The sequence below is a fragment of the Hakea prostrata genome, chromosome 8, assembly GCF_041222555.1.
Source record: "Hakea prostrata isolate BN-2017 chromosome 8, UWA_Hpros_2, whole genome shotgun sequence".
NCBI classification, from domain to species: domain Eukaryota; kingdom Viridiplantae; phylum Streptophyta; class Magnoliopsida; order Proteales; family Proteaceae; genus Hakea; species Hakea prostrata.
This window is the reverse complement of record NC_142607.1, coordinates 35,689,141-35,711,335: the sequence shown is the minus strand read 5'-3', so window position 1 is coordinate 35,711,335 and position 22,195 is coordinate 35,689,141. Positions and strand designations below refer to the sequence as shown.

Below are 22,195 nucleotides of genomic sequence, written 5' to 3'. Positions count from 1 at the left end.
TGCTTTATAAGTCTTCTTCCCTGTCTCCTACGGCAGCTAAAAAGTCTTTCTCCATTTGTTCTATAGCAAGTAAGGTGAGTGACTTGGTCATTGGTCATCCACCACCACAATCCCAAAAATCTCCATTCAAGCCACTTCCAAGTCAATCCGTGTCTCTAATTTCCTTCAATAATTTGACTAAATTTTTTTAAAAATTAATTCAAAATTGAGTTTGCTGACGTTAATCTGAAATCTTTTTATTATTGAACCTAGAGATATCTAGATCCAAAACACAACTTAACAGGATATTAGTGATCTTGGTTCTTTTTCTTACTGGAATGTTTGGTTGGCAGTGGTGTGGTGTCCTCTTCTCCCCTGCCTCACGCACAAGCTTAAAAGTCTTCTCCCGTCTCCAATGGCAGCTTCAAAGTCTTTGTTGATTTATTCTGTAGAAGCAAGAGTGAGTGACTTGGTCATTGGTCATCCACCACCACAGTCCCAAAATATCTCCAGAATAATCTACATCTAATCCTTACACAACATATCTCACCATGGACTTACCATTCAAAGTCTCTCTCTCTCTCTCTCTCTCTCTCTCTCTCTCTCTCTACCATTACTAGTAATGACCAAGTCTCCCACTCTGATTTAGACAGCTACCCCTGGAGACGTGGAAGAACTGAAGACCAAACGAATAAAGAGCGTAGTAGGTGGAGCATTAGAAGAAAATGACCCACTGCAATGTGCAATCCAATCCAAGATCTCCTCTTCAATTGTGAGTACTATAGGCCTACGCTAATTTCTTTATAAATCACACACTCCAAGCTACCTAATACCACACCACCAAACTGCAAACCACAGTTGAAGTTACAAATGGCTCATTGCTCCAATACTAGTACTACTCCATCCTTGTTATTCTTCTTCCAACCTTTCATAATAGCATTTCTTATTTGCCTTCTCCTCCTCTTCTCTTCATCTGCATTTTCTGCAGGAAGTAGTACATCTTATAATGTTAAGTTGTCAACCCAAGCTGAGGCTGAGGCTCTCCTCAAATGGAAAGCCACCCTTCAAAGCTACTCTCTTGCTGCTCTCGGTTCTTGGAATCTCACTTCCTCGTCATCTTCATCCTCATCATCACTGTGCAACTGGTTTGGCATAACTTGCAACAAATTTGGAAGCGTCATTGAGATTAACCTTTTCCAAACAGAGCTGCAAGGTACACTTCACAACTTCACCTTTTCTTCATTTTCTAATCTCCTTCGTCTTAATCTCAGTGTCAATCAACTCACTGGATCCATTCCCTTCTACGTTGGTACTGTCACAAAACTCATCCACCTCGATCTCTCCAAAAATAATCTTACCAGCATGTTGCCTCATTCTCTGGCTAATTTGAGTAGACTAGAGACTCTCAACTTGTATGAGAATCAATTATCTGGTCCAATTCCTCCAGAAATTGGAGATATGAAAAATCTGATTGACTTGGCACTCTCGACAAACAAGCTCATTGGTCCGATCCCTCATTCTCTGGCTAATTTGAGTAGACTAGAGACTCTCTACTTGTATGAGAATCAATTATCTGGTCCAATTCCTCCAAAAATTGGAGATATGAAAAATCTGATTGACTTGGAACTCTCCACAAACAAGCTCATTGGTCTGATCCCTCGTTCTCTGGCTAATTTGAGTAGACTAGAGACTTTCTACTTGTATGAGAATCAATTATCTGGTCCAATTCCTCAAAAAATTGGAGATATGAAAAATCTGATTGACTTGGAACTCTCCACAAACAAGCTCATTGGTCCGATCCCTCATTCTCTGGCTAATTTGAGTAGATTAGAGACTTTCTACTTGTATGAGAATCAATTATCTGGTCCAATTCCTCCAAAAATTGGAGATATGAAAAATCTGATTGACTTGGAACTCACCACAAACAATCTCATTGGTCTAATTCCTCATTCTCTGGCTAATTTGAGTAGACTAGAGACTCTCTACTTGCCTACAAATCAATTATCAGGTCCAATTCCTCTAGAAATTGGAGATATGAAAAATCTGATTGACTTGGAACTCTCCACAAACAAGCTCATTGGTCCGATCCCTCATTCTCTGGCTAATTTGAGTAGACTAGAGACTTTCTACTTGTATGAGAATCAATTATCTGGTCCAATTCCTCCAGAAATTGGAGATATGAAAAATCTGATTGACTTGGAACTCTCGACAAACAAGCTCATTGGTCTAATCCCTCATTCTCTGGCTAATTTGAGTAGACTACAGACTCTCTACTTGCATACAAATCAATTATCGGGTCCAATTCCTCCAGAAATTGGAGATATGAAAAATCTGATTGACTTGGAACTCTCCTTAAACAAGCTCATTGGTCCGATCCCTCATTCTCTAGCTAATTTGAGTAGACTAAAGACTCTTTGCTTAAATAGAAATCAAATATCGGGTCCAATTCCTCCAGAAATTGGAGATATGAAAAATCTGATGGACTTGCGACTCTCTGCAAACAATATCAGTGGAAAGATACCTGCTGAGATTGGTCAATTAATTCAACTTGGACGACTTAAGATTTCTTTCAATAGACTTGTTGGTGAAATGCCAAAGGAACTTGGTAGCTTATCTAACTTGATCTATTTGTATTTAAATGAGAATCAAATTTTAGGGCATATACCAGTTGAAATTGGAAAATTAATCAATTTGGAGGTTCTAGATATATCATCAAATCGGCTAATCGGATCAATCCCTGCACAACTTGGTCAATGCTCCAAACTGATCTCATTAAATTTAGGCCGCAACTCACTGAGTGGAAGTATTCCATCTCAAATTGGTGATCTAGTATCCCTACAAGGTCAGTTGGATCTTAGCCATAACTCATTAGGCGGAACGATACCAACAGAACTTGCAAGGCTGAAAATGCTGGAAGTTTTGAATTTATCCCACAATATTATCACAGGATCTATACCCCCTTCTCTTGAAGACATGGTTAGCTTGGTATCTTTTGATTTGTCTTATAATCAATTGAATGGTGAAGTTCCTAATAACAAGGTTTTTCAGCATGCTGTTTCGCCACAAACATTTAGTAACAACAAAGGGTTATGCGGTGAATATCAAGGTCTGTTTCCTTGCAATCGATCTAGTATAAATGAAGGATACAGCAAAAATAGAAAGAAAGCCCCCATATCCATCTTTGGTCCTTTGATAGGAATTGCAATCCTTGCATTTGCAATTATTGCTGTCGTTTTCTTCTTGAAAAAAGACAATCAAAAAAGAAAAGCAGAAGCAACAAGAAGAAATCACGGCAATATATTCTCAATATGGAATTTTGATGGCAAGATTGTTTATGATGACATAATCCAAGCAACAGAGAATTTTGACATCAAATATTGTGTTGGAACTGGAACTTATGGGAGTGTTTACAAAGCAGTCCTACCTACAAGTCATGTGGTAGCCTTGAAGAAGTTTCATCCATTGAAAGACAATGTGATAATTGATGAAAGCTTTGAAAATGAAATGCGTGTGTTAACAAACATTAGGCACCGAAACATTATCAAACTTTATGGGTTTTGCTCACATCCACGATACATGTTTCTTATTTATGAGTACATGGAAAAAGGAAGTTTGGCACATATCTTGAGCAATGAAGCAATGGCAGTGGAGTTGGATTGGCTGAAAAGAGTAAACGTCATTCAAAGTATTACAAATGCTTTGTCCTATTTGCATCATGACTGTACTCCACCAATAATTCATCGGGATATTTCAAGCAAAAATATATTGCTAGACTTGGAACTTGAGGCTCGTGTATCCGATTTTGGTATTGCCAGACTCTTAAATGCAGACTCATCCAATGGGACGTCACTTAAAGGAACTCATGGATATATTGCCCCAGGTATTTTTTACATTTGCTTTTTATTCTACTTTTATTGTAATTTTTATAGGCCTTCTTCATTTTTAGTATGATTTAAGACATAGTGCTTATTGAATTGGGCTACTGAAATACCTATATATGAATATGGATAAAATAGTACATATATGTTTTTAAATCCCATACATCCTATTTAAATTTTAAGAATATATTTTAATGTATAATCATTAAATTCCTTATAAAAAGTTTATTTTAGTTTATTTTGATCCTAATTATTTTAGAATTGTCATTGTATTGTATGTTATGAAGTTTATACTACTTGATAAATTCTTAAAGTTTCTTGAATAAATAACTATTAAACTAGGATGGGTACAAATGTTATGTTTGATTAAGTGATTTAATAGAAGAAAAAAATTAAATAATATCTCAAGTTCCTTGGTTAAAAAAAAAAAAAAAAAAAAAAAAGAAAATATGAAGGAGGTTGGAAAGTAAGTAAAAGTCATATCACATTATAGTTACTCATTTGGAGTAAAAAAGAAAGAAAGCCCTACCACATTTCATGATCTACCCTATTATATTTTATAATTAATTGTTTTTCTCTTCAAATTTTGGATAGAAAATATATATCCCTAAAGCTGCTATATTTATTAATTTTAAATAAGTTACATAAATTATATTATTTTTGAAGGCTAAAGCTTTAGAATTTTAAGAATCATTTAATATCATAAGTACATTTTAAAAATCTAATAGAGCTAAATCTTGAATGGTTAGTAGAATCCTCATACTATTATTGTCGTTGTAATTTCTTCTATGCATAAAACCAAGTTTATCAAGAAAAAAAATAATCTAAATCTTATAGCTGATAGAGATAAAGACATTTAAGCTTAATTTTTCAATAGGAATAAGCACTGCGATAACTTAATCACAATTTTTATCCTTTTTAAAATACAAAAACGTATAGGTGGTCCTTAAGCAGATTCTAATTTTTGCCAAATAGATTGTCGAATGGAACCATTAATTATGTGGACTAGTTGACTAATCCTTTATTATTTTCTGAAATTATATTTTGACTCATAATAAAACAAATTTACTATGAACAGTAGAGAAACAATGTTTTACCTATGAAAATCATGTATAATATACTGAAATTATTGAATGTTAGGAACAAATTTCTTTCAAAGCCATAAAGAGGTCTCCATAAGTCACATGTTTTTGCCATACACTCTATTGGATTGACTCCAATTTGAAGTATAATAGATATCAATGTTACCTAATAATATATGAAGTAAAGCTTTGCAAAAAAATTTTAACTAACCACCAAAGAGTTGGCCCATTGGGAATTAACAACAATCTACCCTCTTAGTGCAAAGGTTGAGGTTCGATTATTCTTGATGGTATATTTAAATTATAAATAAAACTTGAGGTTCGATTATTCTTGATGGTATATTTAAATTATAAATAAAACCTACCCTAATGATGTAATTGAAGTGCGCATAACTTGCCCAAGAAGAACCTCAAACCCTAAGAAAATAGAAGACAGAGAAAATTAAACTATTACTTCTCTTTTTCCTTAATAATTTAAATAGCCAAATTACTCTTTATTTTTTCCACTTTAATCTATTAAAGCAATTTTATTTTTCTAGTTTTTGCTTCTTTTTTTTTTTTTCCTTTGTTTATAGAAACATATTGAACTTGATTAGAAGGTTCTTTTTTTTTTTTTTTTACACCCCCTTCTTTTGTGTGAATTTTTTATCTAGATTTTTTTATTCATATTTTCATTTCTCCATTAGTGGAAATAAAAAATATTCATATTATCATGTTTGATTGATTTTAATAAAATTAGGATGAAGAAATAAAGAATAAATACATATAATTATATTTAATGGGTTTTGTATGAGAAGGAAGAAAATTTGAAAAGAAATAAAACATATTTGTGAAAGAAGAAAAAAAATATAAAACCATTAAAAATATAAAGTAGGGGTGAACTACTTAAATATGGACTAACAAAGAGTAAATCACTAAAATTTGAGCCTTAATTGTCAACTGGTATCTCTAGATCATTCCCTTTAAAAAGGGCAAACCCGTACCAAAGGTTTCCACACAAACAAAGTTCAAGTAGAGGGGGGCAATTTTCCTACGGAGCCTTACCTCAATAATTTTTGTTGGGAGGCTCTTTCAATGCCTAGACCATTCTCTTTCACATATAAAATTTAAAATGTATAGTAATTTATTGTTTTTATTGTAAAAATTATTTGTTGTCTTGTTTATACATTTTCACTAAGGCGTTTCTTTTTTCTCTTACAGAGCTTGCTTACACCATGATATTAACTGATAAATGTGACGTATATAGTTTTGGAGTCGTGGCCTTGGAAATAATTATGGGAAGTCATCCAATGGAACTCATCTCTTCTTTAACATCACCAGTTGGTCAAAAGATACTATTACGGGACATATTAGACCCACGCCTCATTTTTCCACTGAGTCAGAATATTGCAAGGCACCTTATTTCTATTGTGAGAATAGCGATTGCATGCTTATGCAGCAACCCACGATCTCGTCCAACTATGCATCAAGTATCAAAAGAGCTACTTTTTTTCCGACCAACACTTGTGGAGCATTTTCAGTCTATTACTATAGGTGACCTGAATGATGTTGAAGAGTCATTTGACTAATGAGATTAAAGAAATTCATTTGAGACTACTCTCAAAATTAGCTAAAAGCACTCAAGGTCAACTTTTTACCAATTTACACTATTTAATTTCAATCTAGTTTTCAAGAATATATCTGCATTTGTTTTTCAGCATTTGATAGGTATTGAATAATTGAAGTTTTCACTTTAAACAACAAAGTGATTTTTATTTTTCCATTAGAGATGAACAGAGGATGCAATAGAAATCATGAAATATATTTTATTCATGAGTATGGTATTGAAGGGGGACATTGACACATTAGTGGCATTGCTCCATTATGGCTTAGAGGTAAGCTTTTGTGTGATATGTTAGATAAATGGTAGTGTTTTTTTGCGGATGAATTGTTGACATCCATTCTAATGTAAATAGAGAGCTCAAATTGGTGGTCCCAATACTCCATCTAGAAATTCTAAGCTTGGCACTTGAAGATGTGATACTCGAACTCACGGTAAATTGCTTGCTAGAATCCTGCATCACACTTCCCTCCCTCTGTACCAATCTTCTACTTTTTTCTTCTTTTTATTTTTTTTATTTTTTTTATTTTTTTTATTTTTTTTATTTTTTTTATTTTTTTTTTATTTTTTTCTTGGCTTTGCAATTGGAAATACAAATATATTGTATTTATAAGAAGAATTCTAAATAACCACCATTATCACCCCTTTCCCCGCCTCTCTGTCTAGGGAGAGCATGGCAAGAGGAACATTGTGGAATTGAAGCACCAAGTTGCAGAGTTAAATGACCCTCAAGGTAGGGCATTTTTTATAAGCACTCTTCCAAAGGCCAGATCATAAGCTTAGGGTATGTTGATACTCTCTACTTGAAACTTAAAAACTCCATTCCTTGTTATTACGTAATCCGGAAGTTTTCCTTGCAGGGCTTTGGTGCTCTCTTCATGGAACTCCTTTGGGAATGTCTGTATTGGTCAATTAGTTGGGTTGTCATGGCAACCTTGGACTTTTCACACACACTCTCATAATTGATGCCCAACGAAGCTTTGTTTCTCCATGGGCATGACTCACTTGAAGATAAGGTGCCTGAAGACCAATTATGTCCACATTGACCACTTTCATCCTAAATTTCATGTTTTAAAATTGTTTACATAGTTCTTGGAGGCTGATTCCATTGGTCCTAACTATAAAGCCCTATCTTGAGTGTGTTCAAGGTCTAGGAATGGAAACAGTGGGTCTAATAGGGTTTGTGGCTAGTGGTTTGTTATTTAGTTTGTACACATAGAACCTAAAGTGTTGCCGTTGAGTTCTTTGACAATGTATTCCTAACTAACATTTCTATTTTTCAAGCATGTTATTGCTTCCGAATTGTTACTTGTTGAAGAGGTAATCCATGCTGGTCAAAACATGTGGAAGCCTAGCCACTACCTCCCAATGTTGGGTTTTAATTCTACATTTTGGTAAATGTGTATATTTCACAGTTGTTTTAATCTATCTTTCGAGTTTACCTTATCCCCTTGTTATAAGTTCTCACATTTCTTTTCTTTGTTTGTTGTCATATGCTAGCCTTGGTGCATGGATCCTTATTCGGTAATTGCAACAAAGAAAGTTTTAGGATCTAAGATATTCGAGTGACAATGATCAGAATTTCTCAAAAGCTGAAAGGCTCATAAGATGGGAATCCCATTTCTCTACTTTTATGTCTAAGTGGTAAATCTGCCTCCTCATTTGTGCACCTATGAAAATAGTTTTCTTCTCTCTTAGTCTAAACCCTTTTCACCTGTCTGACTCATATTCAAACTTGCATTAGGGCTTACTGATTTACCCACATCAACGTAGCAGATACAAGGATTTTCACTTGCCATACCCTACCCTAATCTTTAGGGATAAATGGTTAATATTGATTCCTTTGAATATTGTTGACATCTCTTAAATTTAAAGATGTGAAGTTGGAAGTATTTTCTGATGCCATTCTTGCGGTACTCAAAACACTCGCAAAAGATTTCTACCGTTGATCCGTTGAAGATGTTATCACTTGGTTCATGGTAATTTCCTTTGATTGGTACCCTTCTTCACATCTCCCCTATCCCGTACTCCTAGTCTTCTATTTCTTTGCTTTCTTAAATGGATAAATCAAAAGAGAATTCTAACACCCTTGATTCTTCCTCCCTTCTGTTTGTCCCGCTCTTTATCTAGTGAGGGCATCACAATGGGAAAATTGTGAGGTTGATGAAGCAACAGACTGAAGACCCAATTGACCCTCAAATGGAAGACATTTCTTTATTATATAACTACTCTATCAAGTGCCAAATCATAAATCCAAGGTATGTGACACTCTCTACATGATTTGCAATCATGATTTATTTCTTTTTGCTATGTATTTCATCTATGTTCCTTCCAAGTCTTTGGTGCTCTCTTCATGATAATCCTTTCTAGCCATGTAATTTGTTAATGACTTTGATAGTCATGAAATCAAATCTGCGGTAGTCTTCAATTATCCCAAACACACTATCTTTAATTGGTGTGACTCATTAGGAAACGATGAATCCTGAATTGGCCATACACACAGTGTTGTCATCCATATGAACCCATATGTTTTACCATGTATGTCTCTCAACTGAATTTCACTACTAAACAATTGGAGCACTAATGGGATCAAATTCTGAATGCATTGGAAACCCGATTGTCTTGGTAAACATTGGTGCCTTCCATATCAACACCATACTTGGAAACCAAAATGTCTGATTTACACTCAAACCCCCTAAAATTTGTTGTTTTTGGATCTAAAGGCGTATTTGGATGTTCTTGGAGACATCACTAACTCCATGATAGGTCACTTAATTGCATTAATATTATATTAAATCCTTTGTATTTTAATGAGACTAATTAGTTGTTTTATTTGGATTTATATTATATGGACAGATTAGAGCATTCGGATATCAAGTCCAGAAAAAGAGTGGTTTGAAACCGCATCGCCACATTTTTAAATAAAATCAAAGAACCAGACCCAAATTAAGATGGAGGATTTGATTTTGTCCAAAGCTATACATTTGATTTTGTCCAAATCAAAAGGATTTTCGTGAAATGTCTTAATTCAACAAACAAAGATTTTATTCTCTCTTGCGATCAGACATCTAAGGAAGAAGCTGAATTGGAAAGTGACTAAATTAGAAACCACTGCATTGGCAAGGAGGAAGATCGAAACAATCAAATTAGCAAGGAGGAAGATGGAAACAATAAAGTGGGCGAGGAGAAAGAAAGGAAACAACTAAATTAGGAAGAATTGCATTGCTAAAGCGAAACAATGTGAAAAAATTGGAAAGGATGCAGAATTGGCATAAATCCTCTATAAGAAGGAATGCATTTTCAGAGATTTATCATCATAAGCTACAACAAGAGGAAGCCACAGTTTTGAGGAAGAAACGACACTATGTTTTATATTTTTATTTCTTTATTCTTTTTTTCCATGTCTAGCTAATTCCATCTTTCGATCAAAGATTAATAGAAGTTTGATTTTCGACAATTGTGAAATTTTGGGTAATTAGTTTTCTTTAATTCTCAGGTATTTATACATTTTCCATATTTATTATGATATTGGATTAATCCTTAGACAAGAGGCATGTTGTTTGATGATTAATAAAACACTTAGTCAATTAGAATAATTATTTATTATTCTCATATGAGTGACAAATAGCATCCTCGAATGGGTAATCAATGCCCCAGAGAGTTTGCTATGAGAATGTATGTCCTAGTTTAAATAAACAAGATTTTTCCGGGTTTATTGACTAGGGATTGGATCTTTCATATTTGATGTGATTAATAGACATAACTCATAGGACAGATCCGAAAGTTATGTTTATTAAGTAAGGGATAACTCAACGGACAGATCCGAAGGTTATCGAGAAAGTAGGGAAAGATTGGTCGTTAGAGGACTAATCCTCAATGACCATATCTGATGAGCACATTTATGTGTGAAATCTTAGGGCATAAAGCATGCATTTTACATACTTAGAGTGGAGCTACCTTGGATTTTATGTTATTTTTGTAGATTTTAGGGCTTTTCATGATTCGAGCAAATATTTGGAGTTTTGGGTATGAAACATGCAATTTTATACGTCAAGAGGTCCGTTCAAATTCCAAAAATGGGCCTGATCTGGAGCATGATGGGCTAGAGATGTGATTATGGGCCAACTCCAAAATATTTTAGAGATAAAAAGCAAATTTTTATCTACAACTGAGATTAGAAATTATCAATCAAATCTACAGAGATATTATTGAGAGAGTCCTTGCATGCTTCAATAGTTTATTTCCTATTTGGGACTCGATCAAAGAAGGAAAAAGTGCTAAAAAATTATATTCAGAGAAAGAAGAGGGAAAAATCCCGTTTTTGAGTGTCTCTGTCCAGTTTCGATCAAGCCCTTCATCAAATGGTCATCTGGTGTCCGATCAAGCTGATTTTTGGAGGAAAGCTTCATGAATTCTTGATCCTCAAATCCAAACATGTAATTGCGCATTTGATCTCTCTAAGTTAGTCTGATTAGTACGCCAAAACCCTCCTTATTTGAGTCATATAGGAACTCTGGGTTTGATTCAAACTATGTCAAGATCATATCACATGTAAACTCTATAAAAGGAGACCTTACTCCAGCAAGGGAGAATGTTTTTTAGAGCTTAGGAGAAACACACTTTCTTTTCTCTTTAGTTTATTTAGGCTTTCTCTAGTTTTCTTTGATTGCTTTTGTGAGACTCTAATTTCTTGATTGAATGTTTAGGTTTAATTTTTCTATGTAATGCAATTTCAAGTTTTCAAGTTCTAGGTTTGAATCTCATATTAGTTTTTGTAACTTCTTTATTACTAGTCATATTAATACTTGTATGGCAAAATAGCTGCAAATAACCGCTATTAATTGAACTTGCAGGAATTCTTAGGTGCATGGGCTCTTGCTTGCAGAAGTACTATACCTTCCACCTAGAGCATTCCAGCGAGACCTTCCTGTAAAATCCAGCGCAATTTTCTGGTCCTTGTAGATCATCTAAAATTACTGTTTGGGTACTTAACGCTGCCCATGCATGCAAAGTTCTTACCTTTTTATTTTTTGTGGTTTAGCTCTGTCTCTAAATTATGGTATATGAGATGTAGATTTCAGGAAAGCTAACTACTCCAAGTGAAGCATCATATGGAAAGCTAGTGAAACAAGTTCCTGGATAGCATTTAGTTCTGTTGATAGATTAATAATCATTCAATCAGAATCTTCCCAATTATTTGGTTTTCCCTATCTCCACTAGCTATTTGTTTTTAAGGAAATGAACAATTAACTTCCATGTATCTAATGAGCACATTTATGTGTGAAATCTTAGGGCATAAAGCATGCATTTTATACACTTAGAGTGGAGTTACCTTGGGTTTTATGTTGTTTGTGCAGATTTTATGAATTTCTAGGACTTTAGCGAATATCTGGAGTTTTGGGTATTAAACATGCGGTTTTACACATCAAGAGGTCCGTTCAAATTCTCAAGTGCGAAAGTGGGCCTGATTTGGAGCATGATGGGCTAGAGATGTAATTATGGGCCAACTCCAGAATATCTTGTAAAATTAGATTAGGATTTTTATTTTATTTTTGTTTATTGTAATTGAGAATTGTATGGGCCCACAAGTAGTCAAAGACTAGGATTTTCTATTTTTTTAGAATATTTTATTTTGTTAGATTTTATTTATTCCTTTAATTAGTTTTTTCTCTTTCTTCCCACTTTCTATTTTATTTACTTTCTTATTTCCTTAATAACCAACCCACCTATATTTTTGTTAACAAAATATATATATCTATATATTGTTTTATTTTATTTTCTTTCTCTTTCCTTCTTCCACTTTTCTTTCTTTCTTCCACCTTGTCTCCACGTGAACTTCAAAAGCAAGTTTTTATTTTATTTCTCCACTTATTCTCTCTCTCTCTTTCTTTCTCTCTTTCTTTCTAACGAATTTTTTTTGCTCATTCTTTATTTGTTTTTTCTCTTTCTATTTTTCTCTTATTATTATTATTATCATTATTTTTCCTTGTTTGTAAATTATTCTCATTCTTCTATAAATATTACCTCCCTCTTAGGTCTAACACACTTGATTTTCTCTTTAGTTTTACACTTTACTTTCTCTTTAGTTTTACTTTAGTCTTGCACTTTCTATTCTCTTTAGTTTGCTCTAGTGGGCTCTAGTTCTAGTTTTTAGATTGAATGTTTAGGAAGATTGAAGTCGTGCAATTTTTCTTTTATGCAAGTGTAATTCCTTTAGTTTTATCAATGCAATTTCAAGTTCAAGTTCAAGTTCAAGTTTCAAGAGGATTCGCTTTCTCTATTGGTCTAGCAATTGCAGATCTAGTTTATTCTAGATCTGGTTGTTAGGGTTGGTTGAGATTCGAATTGTTTATTCAAGTTTTGTTTAGAAGATGCAAGTAAGTAAGATTCTTCAATAGTCTTCTCTCCCCCCTCCATTCCCGCTTCTATCTACCCCTCAATATTCTTAATTTAGGATTTACTTTCAGCATTATTTACTGTTCTCCCTTCCCCTGGATCCTTGATCAGAGATGCCTACAGTCGTGCCTTTCTTTGGTTAAGGCTTCCTTTTCCTTTTATTGCTTTGTTATTTACTTTCTGTTATTTACTTTCTGCCTATTCATTCATTATCTCGGACCACATAACCGGAGCAAACCTACAGTCGTGCCTCTGTTTCTGGTGACGGGTGGTGTTGCATTTGCATTTTTTTTCCTGTCTTTTATTTATGCATTAGTTATGTTTGCTTTATTTTTTTCGTTTCAATTCGATTACATTAGATGTATGGATTAGGATCGTTGGTTTAGTTTAAGTAATTAGTTAACAAAAATTGAATCATTCCACTCTCGCATTACTATTAAGAAGTTGAATTCTAGGTGGCATATCTCCCTGAGATCGACCCGTTAGCTACACGATACTGTGCGCTTGCGGTTATTTTATTTTGCAAACAGTATCAAATCTTGTTATACTCATGATCAATCTGATTTTTTAGGGGATGGTCATATTTCAATTGAATACGGGAGCTCTCACATGGTTATTATTGGAATTAAATGTGGTCCTGAACATGGAACAAGGTGTTTCATCTGAGCTTTATTTTCAAATTGTTTAAACAAATTTCAGTATGATAATGAGTTCTTGAAATCTTATGTGATATGGAAACAGGGTTTTTCAGGATCGGATCCTAATCATCATTTTGTTGTATTTACTAGTATTGGAAGCTTAGGGGATGATCCTTCAGAAGCTCAAGTAAGAGAGGTTCATGTTATGACTAGTTTTAGAAAGAGGTTACCAGAGGAGAATTTGAGAAGGAAACAAAGACATTATAGAGACTAAGGAAGAGGTAGGGATAAACTTCTAGTATATTGCTTGCCTCTTTAGGGCGTTCTGTTCTCTCTTTATACACAGTTTCACTCATGTTGTTAGAGTGGGGATTGAGGCAATCATTGACAGCTATTACAACAGAAAAAATAAAAAATAAAAGTAATAGAAATATCTCTAACAAACATAGTCCTTCAGGTATTCTAGAACCTTCCTTGCCCTGTGTGATCCCCTTAGGCTAGTGACCTGGTTGTCCACGTGTGATCCTAGTGTCTCCTCTATGGCATTCTCACGGTGCATATCACTGCCTGCTTCTGAAAAATTAACCTTGTCCTCAAGGTTAAGGTGAGGGAACTACTGATGCAATAGTGCGACACCCACCCATGAAGCATCTTCCAGGGGTAAGCCTTCCCATAGGACCAGAACTTGAGAACTAATGGAATTCCCTTGTTTAACCCCATCTGATTGGAGAATGGCCACTGGTATAGGTGGTGGTGGTGGTAATGGAGGAGGTACCATAGCATCTGGGACTTCCCCAATATGAGGTTTGAGGAGGTACCTCATCCGCTAAAAATAGATAGGATAACAAAGGAGCTTGGTTTCTGATTCTAATCCCTTTGGTGAAACCAGCAAGAAAGAACTGGTCGAGAAGGCAACAAATGCATGTGGGCATAGGGAGAATAGAGGCGCGATAATGGATCCCCCTATGCCCCTCTTGAGGGGATGATCTGGACTTGGATGCTTCCATTAACAATAAGGCTAAATGATACAGACTTAATACTAGCCATTATCAAACCGACCCACCTAAGATGAAATCCAATCTTAATTAGGACTTGCTTAATAAATTATCATTCAATTCTTTCCTTTGATCTAATGATAAGCTTCTTAGGCAACTAGAAAATTTTATGAGATGGATCTCCCTTAAACGAATGGTGCTTGATGCTTATCAGTGATTGAGGGGAGAATATTCTTCAATCAAGTAGCCACTAGTTTAGAAAACACCTTTAATGCCACTTCACACAATAAAAGGTCTAAACTTATTCATAGATTAGGCCTTTACCTTCTCTGGGATGAGGCAAATGAGAGTTTTATCAAAATTACTAGGAAAGCATCCTGATATAAATATTTCTATCACAAAATCAAACAAGTCAGAATTGCAGAAGCTGTGCAGGCGGGGTGGGGGAGTTCATCTAAGCCAAGGGATTTGCTAGGCTTCATGGAGAAGAGGGTCTCTTTAACTTCCACAAGACTTGGGGGTATAAAATAAAAGAGTTCATCTCCATAATCACCAAAGGATCAATGTAAGCTATAATATGATCAAGTGATGATTGATCAACATCATCAGATGTATAACACTCTCTACAAAGGACAAGTGCTCTTGGATAATGTTTGCATGGTTCTGGAGCCATGTACCATCATCACGTTTCGAGGCTAATATCTTGTTCGTAAACCTTCTTTGTAAGGTTGTTGCATGGTAAAAAGATGTTTAGGTCAGCTTTTTGTGCTCCACTGGATTGCCTCTGTCACACCCACCCAACCCGTATCGGTCTTACTCGAATACCTGTGGAGGTGATCCATGACCACAAGATCTAGGTTTACAGCCAAATCATAATCATACACACATAGCAAAATCAATAGAGCAAGGGAATAATAAAGGTATCAAATAGAGATTATTACAGTTATCCCAAATGTTAAATAGAGTTTAAATTTTAAAGTCAAAGTCAAAATAGAGGAAGTCTCATAGTGTTATCCTAGAAATATTTAAAGTTTATTAATGGCCTTGTCTACCAAATAGATAAAGAGTGTAAATGATTCCGATTAAGGCAACCACGTTCCCAAACATGTTCACTGGGCTCTTAGAATGGCTGGACTCTATAGGAGCAATCCAGGTAGGGGATGACTCTCTGTGTGCCTTGGCATCCTCTCCTGCCCATATATCGTAGGACTTTGTCAACAACAAACTCTCCAAGAATATAGTGTCCTCATAACCTATATAAAAGTCTAAAAGAAAGATTTTTCAATACTAGATGAGTTCCAATGAACTCAGTGAAGTCAACAATATTATATACCACGCATTTAACACATGTATATATATTATGAAGTGCAAATGAAATGTAAGTGCAATTATGCTTCTATAAGTCTAATCATGCTAGTTTCTATCTAGGTAGACATACATTAAGACATAGCATTAGCCTCCTCTGGGAAGTCTTGTACAGACCCCAATGGCTACAATCGAATTGAGTGTCATGATCAAGGTATGGGGCTAATAATTCAATCATCAACCTTGGTTTAGGATTAGGGCCGTACTCTCTCACCACGACCATTGTCATGAGATTTGGCGCTTGTCAGGAAACTTCTAGTTTTATGCAAGAGGTCATCTATGTCATCATGTCATCTTAGGCTTGGATATCCTTCTTATGGCACCAACCAACTCAATCCGATATCCTCACCAATCAAGGAAAGGTCACATCCTATGGCACCAACCAACTCGAACTACGCCTTCCTTGACTCTATAGTCATCCACATATAATAGGCATGCTACCTCATGTCCCCTCACCTACTACAGCAGCCTACTGGGCGCCCATGAGCCCTTTATTATATACAACCCTACCATGAATGACACGTGGTCTATTTTTGTCCTCTCTCTTACTACAATAAGCTATTGGCCGACCACAACCCAGCCATTATCACGGGTCACTCGGCTTCAATACCCTTGCCAAAAGGGTGATGGCATGATATGGGTTTCTAACCATGCATCTAGACACCTAGAGCATATGCACATATAGAGTTAATATGAAATGCAAGATAACAGGAGCAATGGGCGAGCCCACAACCCTAGGTTGAATATACATGTATGCATTATCCTCCCATTCCCATCATATCATCATCATAAATATAATTAAAAGTAAATGGAAAAATAATAAACATAATATAGATTCATGTTATTAAGCAGGTATGCGTGTCCTACAACAAAGTCACAAAATCACACAAGAAGCACGGTAATCATGAGATAGAACATGAATTAAACCCATGATAATATAGAATTGTCTCCCTCATCTATTACGGCATTAGTATTCTACAAGAAACCAAATTTTGAGCAATCGATAATCCAAAAGATCACCTAGGACCTAACAAAATCATGTAAATAGTCTAATTGCAACTCGGAACCAAATCGGACAAAGACCGAACATCGAACAATGTCACCTAATCGGACCTGGGAGGGCTGGTCCAGTCAAGCCTACCAGAACTAATCAACTTCCCTAGGGCTACGAACAGTTTGGGTCATTTACTTCTTATTTCAAAACTCTAAGGTTCTTTTTTTTTGGGGGGGGTGTTCTAGAGCTTAATGGAACAATAATAATGCTCAAAAACACTCCCAAAACACCCAACAAAGTCTCCTATTAAAAAGCTCCAAATGGGTTAACAGAGAGTTGCTCGCGGGCGTCTCTGCGATGGTGATTAAACACAAATCGATGAGAAAGTATAAATCACTATTCAAAGGGGTTGGGAGACTTGATGGGAAAAATAACAAACATTCAATTTCAACCAACAACCACAACCACCACCATCAATGCCATCTACCACAATGAATACACCAATAAATTTGATGGCAATGGAAGAGAATGGGTTTTTTTTTTTTTTTAAACTCTAAGTTTGTTTATCCCTTCACATCCAGGAGATTGCCCCTATAACATCTTCAACCGAAAGCAGTTTCCATTGGGCTTTGGTAGGGAGACTCTTCTAAACATGTTTGACTCAATGGTATAGTTTACCTTGGCATTGGGGTCTTCTAGCCTTGATTTCTCTGTATGCCAAAATTGCCTTTAACCCATTTGGGTTGGCTTTCTCTCTTTTTTCAAGACCATTTATGGTGGTCGGGTCATCTCCTTCTTTATCTACGTCCATGGTTCAATTTTCTACATGGGCTTGACTCGGATGGCCTACAGCTGCCTTCTGCTAGTACTTTAGGTTCCTGGAATTGAAATAAAGGGTTATTAGGTTTGAATTCTTGGGGATTTCATAGCCTCAATTTTAGAAGTTCTCTTCTATGGCCAACCCTAAGTTCAATTGTGATGAAACTTTATTCATTTGCTCTTGAGAAAAGCTAGATGTAGGGAATTCATAAGCTGCTCCAATTCTTCTCACATGGATTTAATGGATCTCCATAAGTTTCCTAAATATTGGGAATTCCATGACTGAAACATGAACCTACAATTTTTTTGTTTCTTTATTAAATGATGGCTACTTGAACGAAGAATTAGAACAGACAACGCTTTAGATGCCACAATGAGTATCTTCATTAATTAGTGATCAAACAAAATTATCACTCTACTACCTAATTGATTTCTATCCATACATTATCATTACATACTGACAGAAGAACCACAAGACTAGTTAAGTAGCAACAAACGTATCATTCTCCTCAAATTGTCTCTATTTTTTCTATACAATGATATGCTTCCTTGAAAGGCTAGAATTACATACTGATAATTAACAAAGAAAAACTCATAGACCAAATAGAAAAAAATTCCATAATATTTTTGACCCCCTCTTTTAAAATCATTAATATCATTTTTCTTTTTTAACTTATAGGACATCGATCAAATAAGCACCAACACAAAAGGTCTTTGGTGCTGTTGCATTCAAATTTGACTTCTCCAAATAAACCAAGGTTGAACCTGAGAATTTAGTTTAGCGCCTGTTCATGAGAACAAACATTGAGATGGCCGACTGTGTTGGTTAGGTAACCACCTCTGATGATCAAGTCAGTAGATGATTGCAACGTCTCTAATAGGTGGGGGTGTAAAGAGCTTAGAATTGAGGAGTTGCAAAGCAAAAGAAAAGAAGGAAATGGGCACATATAAGATGCGATAAGCATAATTCTGTTGTGTTCAATTAGTTTTGATTGGGGTAGGTATGTGGTTTATATGGAGTAACCTGTCATTATATGTCTGCAAGATCTTCCCACACTGGTTTTGATTCTCTCTTTGCTTGACACGTACGTAGGACTCCAATTGGCATAAGTCTCAGCCCGATATTTAGTTCCCATAATTGTTTTGTTGATTCCTTAATGGGTGCATTATTTGATTTAATATCAAATATCTCGCTTAAATACGACATGACTCTAGAATCCAAATCCTTTCCAACTATAATTTCGGGGATCCTAAACAATGATCTTCCTGAGTTTCTCCTATCATTGGGTTAGAGTAATCCCGACCTGTTGTCCCGCTCTGTTATTAAACCATCTTGAAGGCATAGGGTCAAACCCCTTAATAAACTTGAATTCCTCAATCGAAAATCATGGACCTGATTGAACCACTGGTTGAAACTATGTTGGAAATTATATGTATACTAATAAAAGGAGTTAATGATCATATATGTTTAGGCAATAACACCCACAAACTTTATTACCCCTTCAACGGTGCATTCATTATCAAGTATCAATTTGGTGATTACTTGCGATCAAGAAATACTTACTTAGCTATGAAAAATATCTCTCGTGACTTTGATGAATTAAAAAAATATAAAATAAAAAACTTATGTTCATGACAATTTTTTCTTTTAAATGAGGGTTGGTGAGTGGAAGTAATGTATGAATTCAAATAGAAAAGGACTGATGAGAAGAAGAAAACAATGGGTGTGTTTAATTATTGAGAAAAACAAATGTCCAAAATGCCAGGGAAGACTAAGCAGAGGAAAAAAATGAAATGTGTGTGGGATCAATAGACTCAAGCTCATTATATGAGAGCGACTCATCCAATGGTCTCCCTTATCTTGTAGCTTTCATTGAAATTTTTTTCAGGTTTCTGATGATGGTTTTTTACGAAAAAATCTATCTGTAATTCCTATTGGTGTAGTGTGGTTAAATAGTAATATTTTTATCTAGCGAACTTTTAAATTACACGTAATCTCTTTGTTTTCCAAATAATTAATATTTAGTCCATGCTACTAGAATTATAATTTTGTTAATCATATTATCCTTAATTAAGATAAACTAGTTAAAAATAATTTCTTACTGATTTTAAAAAGGAAAATAAAATCCAACCATCCCTCCCTCTAGATTAAATCTTGTTTTTGTCATGTTACCCCTCATTCTGTCTCCCTTCCATAGGTTAAAAGAGCTAGTTAACTCTAAGGAAAGCAATTAGTTTTTGTGCAATATTTTGCTTACATCAATAAATTACAACAGGTAAGGGTAAGTTTGACCGTGATGCCTAGAACCTGCCCTAGTGCACCTTAAGCTAAATTTAGTTTGGACTCACAAATCTAGCCTTGAGGGGTAGGTTAAGGCTAACATAACTAAGGTGGGCCTGGTTGGGTTCAAGATCAGATTAGGGCTAAGCGTTCGACTAAAGCCGACCTGCTGGTGGCCCTAATTAGGTTCAGGGTTGAGCGCTAGACTAAGTTTGGCACACGTAGATGGTCCTAATTAGGGCCAGGGATAGGTATTTGACTGTGATCAGCCCACAATGGTGGCCTTGGTTAGGGTTAAGTTGAGTGTTTGACTAGTACTGATGACCTAACCATACCACCTTGTGAATTATTTTTGGCAAAAATATAGGAACAATATGGAATTATGCATTATTATATCATTTTGTGGTTAGGGCAAGGTCAAAGCCAAGATTAGGGTTAGGTGTTTAACCCAATCCACCCAATCCAATCCGGTCTTATACGGTTAGGTCTAGGACCGAACTAAGATATTCAAGGTCAAGATCAATGTTTAAAAATACCCAACGGAACCTAACTTCATTGCACCTTAAGAAGGTCTTGTTCCGTAGTAGATTTTGTTCTATGACATTAAGATTAGATTTATACCAATAACCTTATTGGTTTCAAATAGAAGATTTACCGTTCCAATTCTTGCTGTTCTAACTTCCAAATAAATCTAAGACATATATTCCCAAAGCTTTTCAAATAATATACAAAGCGGTTCAATTTTGATTTCTACCCTTCACACTTGAACCGAATGAAAATAAAAAAAATAAACCGAAAACGAATCCAATTTAATAATCTTAACCCCCGGGGAAAAAAAAAAAAAAAAAGATTTGGGAGAGGGAGTTTTCTAGTGACTAAAAGCATAGGTGGTGTTGTAACTAATATATCCATTGCCGGTTTGTACCGGTCAAACCAATCTCAATCGGGTTCAATTGAGAGATAAAGCTAAGATGATCGAAGACGTCCAAAGAGGAGCAATGATCTGATGGCCATGATTTAAAGAGTATTATAAGCGGGAAAGCCAGTATAAAAGCGAGGGAAGATCCGTGAGAAGGTAAGTCTCTGGAATCAACCAAAACTCTAAGCTCACTCTGATTGAACTCCATTACTAGCATTCCAGAAGCTCCAGAGAGAGCTCTGTGAACACCATCGACACCATACTGACTAGATCGTCGGAGACGAGACGCCGATCCAGACGATCGGCTCCGTTTCTTACTGTGATTCTGTTTTCTTTCAGGAGTGAGAGGTTGATTGATCGAAGAGCAAACCAGATCGAATCAGATCTGAGGAGTTCGGTGCGAGAAACTTCGGTTCAAGGCGATCGGCAAAAGTAGCACCAACATTTGGCGCCGTCTGTGGGAAACGAAAGTCATGAACAGAAGCTATGGCTCAATCACCTGAGCGAGAGGAGGAATTACCGATAGAAATGGCGGAAACAAGCCAGAGGGAGCCAAGGAGAGTAAATCCAAAAAGAAGAGCGAGAGAAGTGGTTCCGATGCCGCAAATTCCGATGATGCAAACTCGACAAAGGCGAGAATGCTTGGAAGATCATTCTCCATCTCGTCCAACCGATCGGTTTGAAAGGCAAGAGAAACAATTAGCAGATACATTGGCGACATCTCGTCCAGAGTTAGATCCAAATCAAATTGCTGAGCGGTTTGAGAGCATGCAACATCAAATACTGGAGACACAAAATCTAATGAGAACCTTCATCAAGCAGATCGGAGTACATCCTGAGGAGAGAGTTCCGGTTTTGTCAGTTGGAAGATCTCGAACTCTTTCCCGAGCAAAAGTGACTTCTGTCCCAAACTCTCAGGTTCAAAAATCAGGAGGAAGTCGAAGGAGATCATTTATGAAGGAAGGATCAGGAGAAAGTGCAGATCCAAACTATATTCCACTAGAGACTGAAGATCGAGAATCGTCCAGAGATGATCAATTGAGTCATATCTGGAGCAAAAAAAGCAGGAGCGTTGGGAATTGGAGAGATAAGAGAGAAACAGGAAGATCGGAGATTGCGGATCTGAAGTTTATGGATCGGAAATCGATGAAAGATTTCGCGTCCTCGATGATCGGATCCAACGATTGGTGAATAAAGATGGCGGAGAAAATGCTTGAGGAAATAATGAACCGGAATCCATTTGCTAAAG

The 22,195-nt window shown here is 35.8% G+C and overlaps 1 protein-coding gene across 10 annotated transcripts; it reads left to right on the top strand.

The window, feature by feature from the left end:
- The first annotated feature begins 830 nt into the window (after positions 1 to 830).
- LOC149007680 (uncharacterized) lies at positions 831 to 12,162 on the top strand. Of its 10 annotated transcripts, none has more exons than XM_089166413.1 (7): positions 831 to 3,859; positions 6,140 to 6,563; positions 6,716 to 6,973; positions 7,206 to 8,183; positions 8,284 to 8,518; positions 8,670 to 8,797; positions 11,393 to 12,162. In XM_089166413.1, exons 1-2 carry the CDS (start codon positions 850 to 852, stop codon positions 6,505 to 6,507), a joined length of 3,378 nt encoding a protein of 1,125 aa, XP_089022539.1. In that variant the 5' UTR covers positions 831 to 849; the 3' UTR covers positions 6,508 to 6,563; positions 6,716 to 6,973; positions 7,206 to 8,183; positions 8,284 to 8,518; positions 8,670 to 8,797; positions 11,393 to 12,162. The 10 variants fall into 10 exon arrangements, with proteins under 10 accessions (XP_089022539.1, XP_089022537.1, XP_089022536.1 ...); XM_089166411.1 differs by having other exon boundaries at positions 6,706 to 6,973; XM_089166410.1 differs by having other exon boundaries at positions 6,140 to 6,813; positions 6,895 to 6,973.
- Positions 12,163 to 22,195: the final 10,033 nt, after the last annotated feature.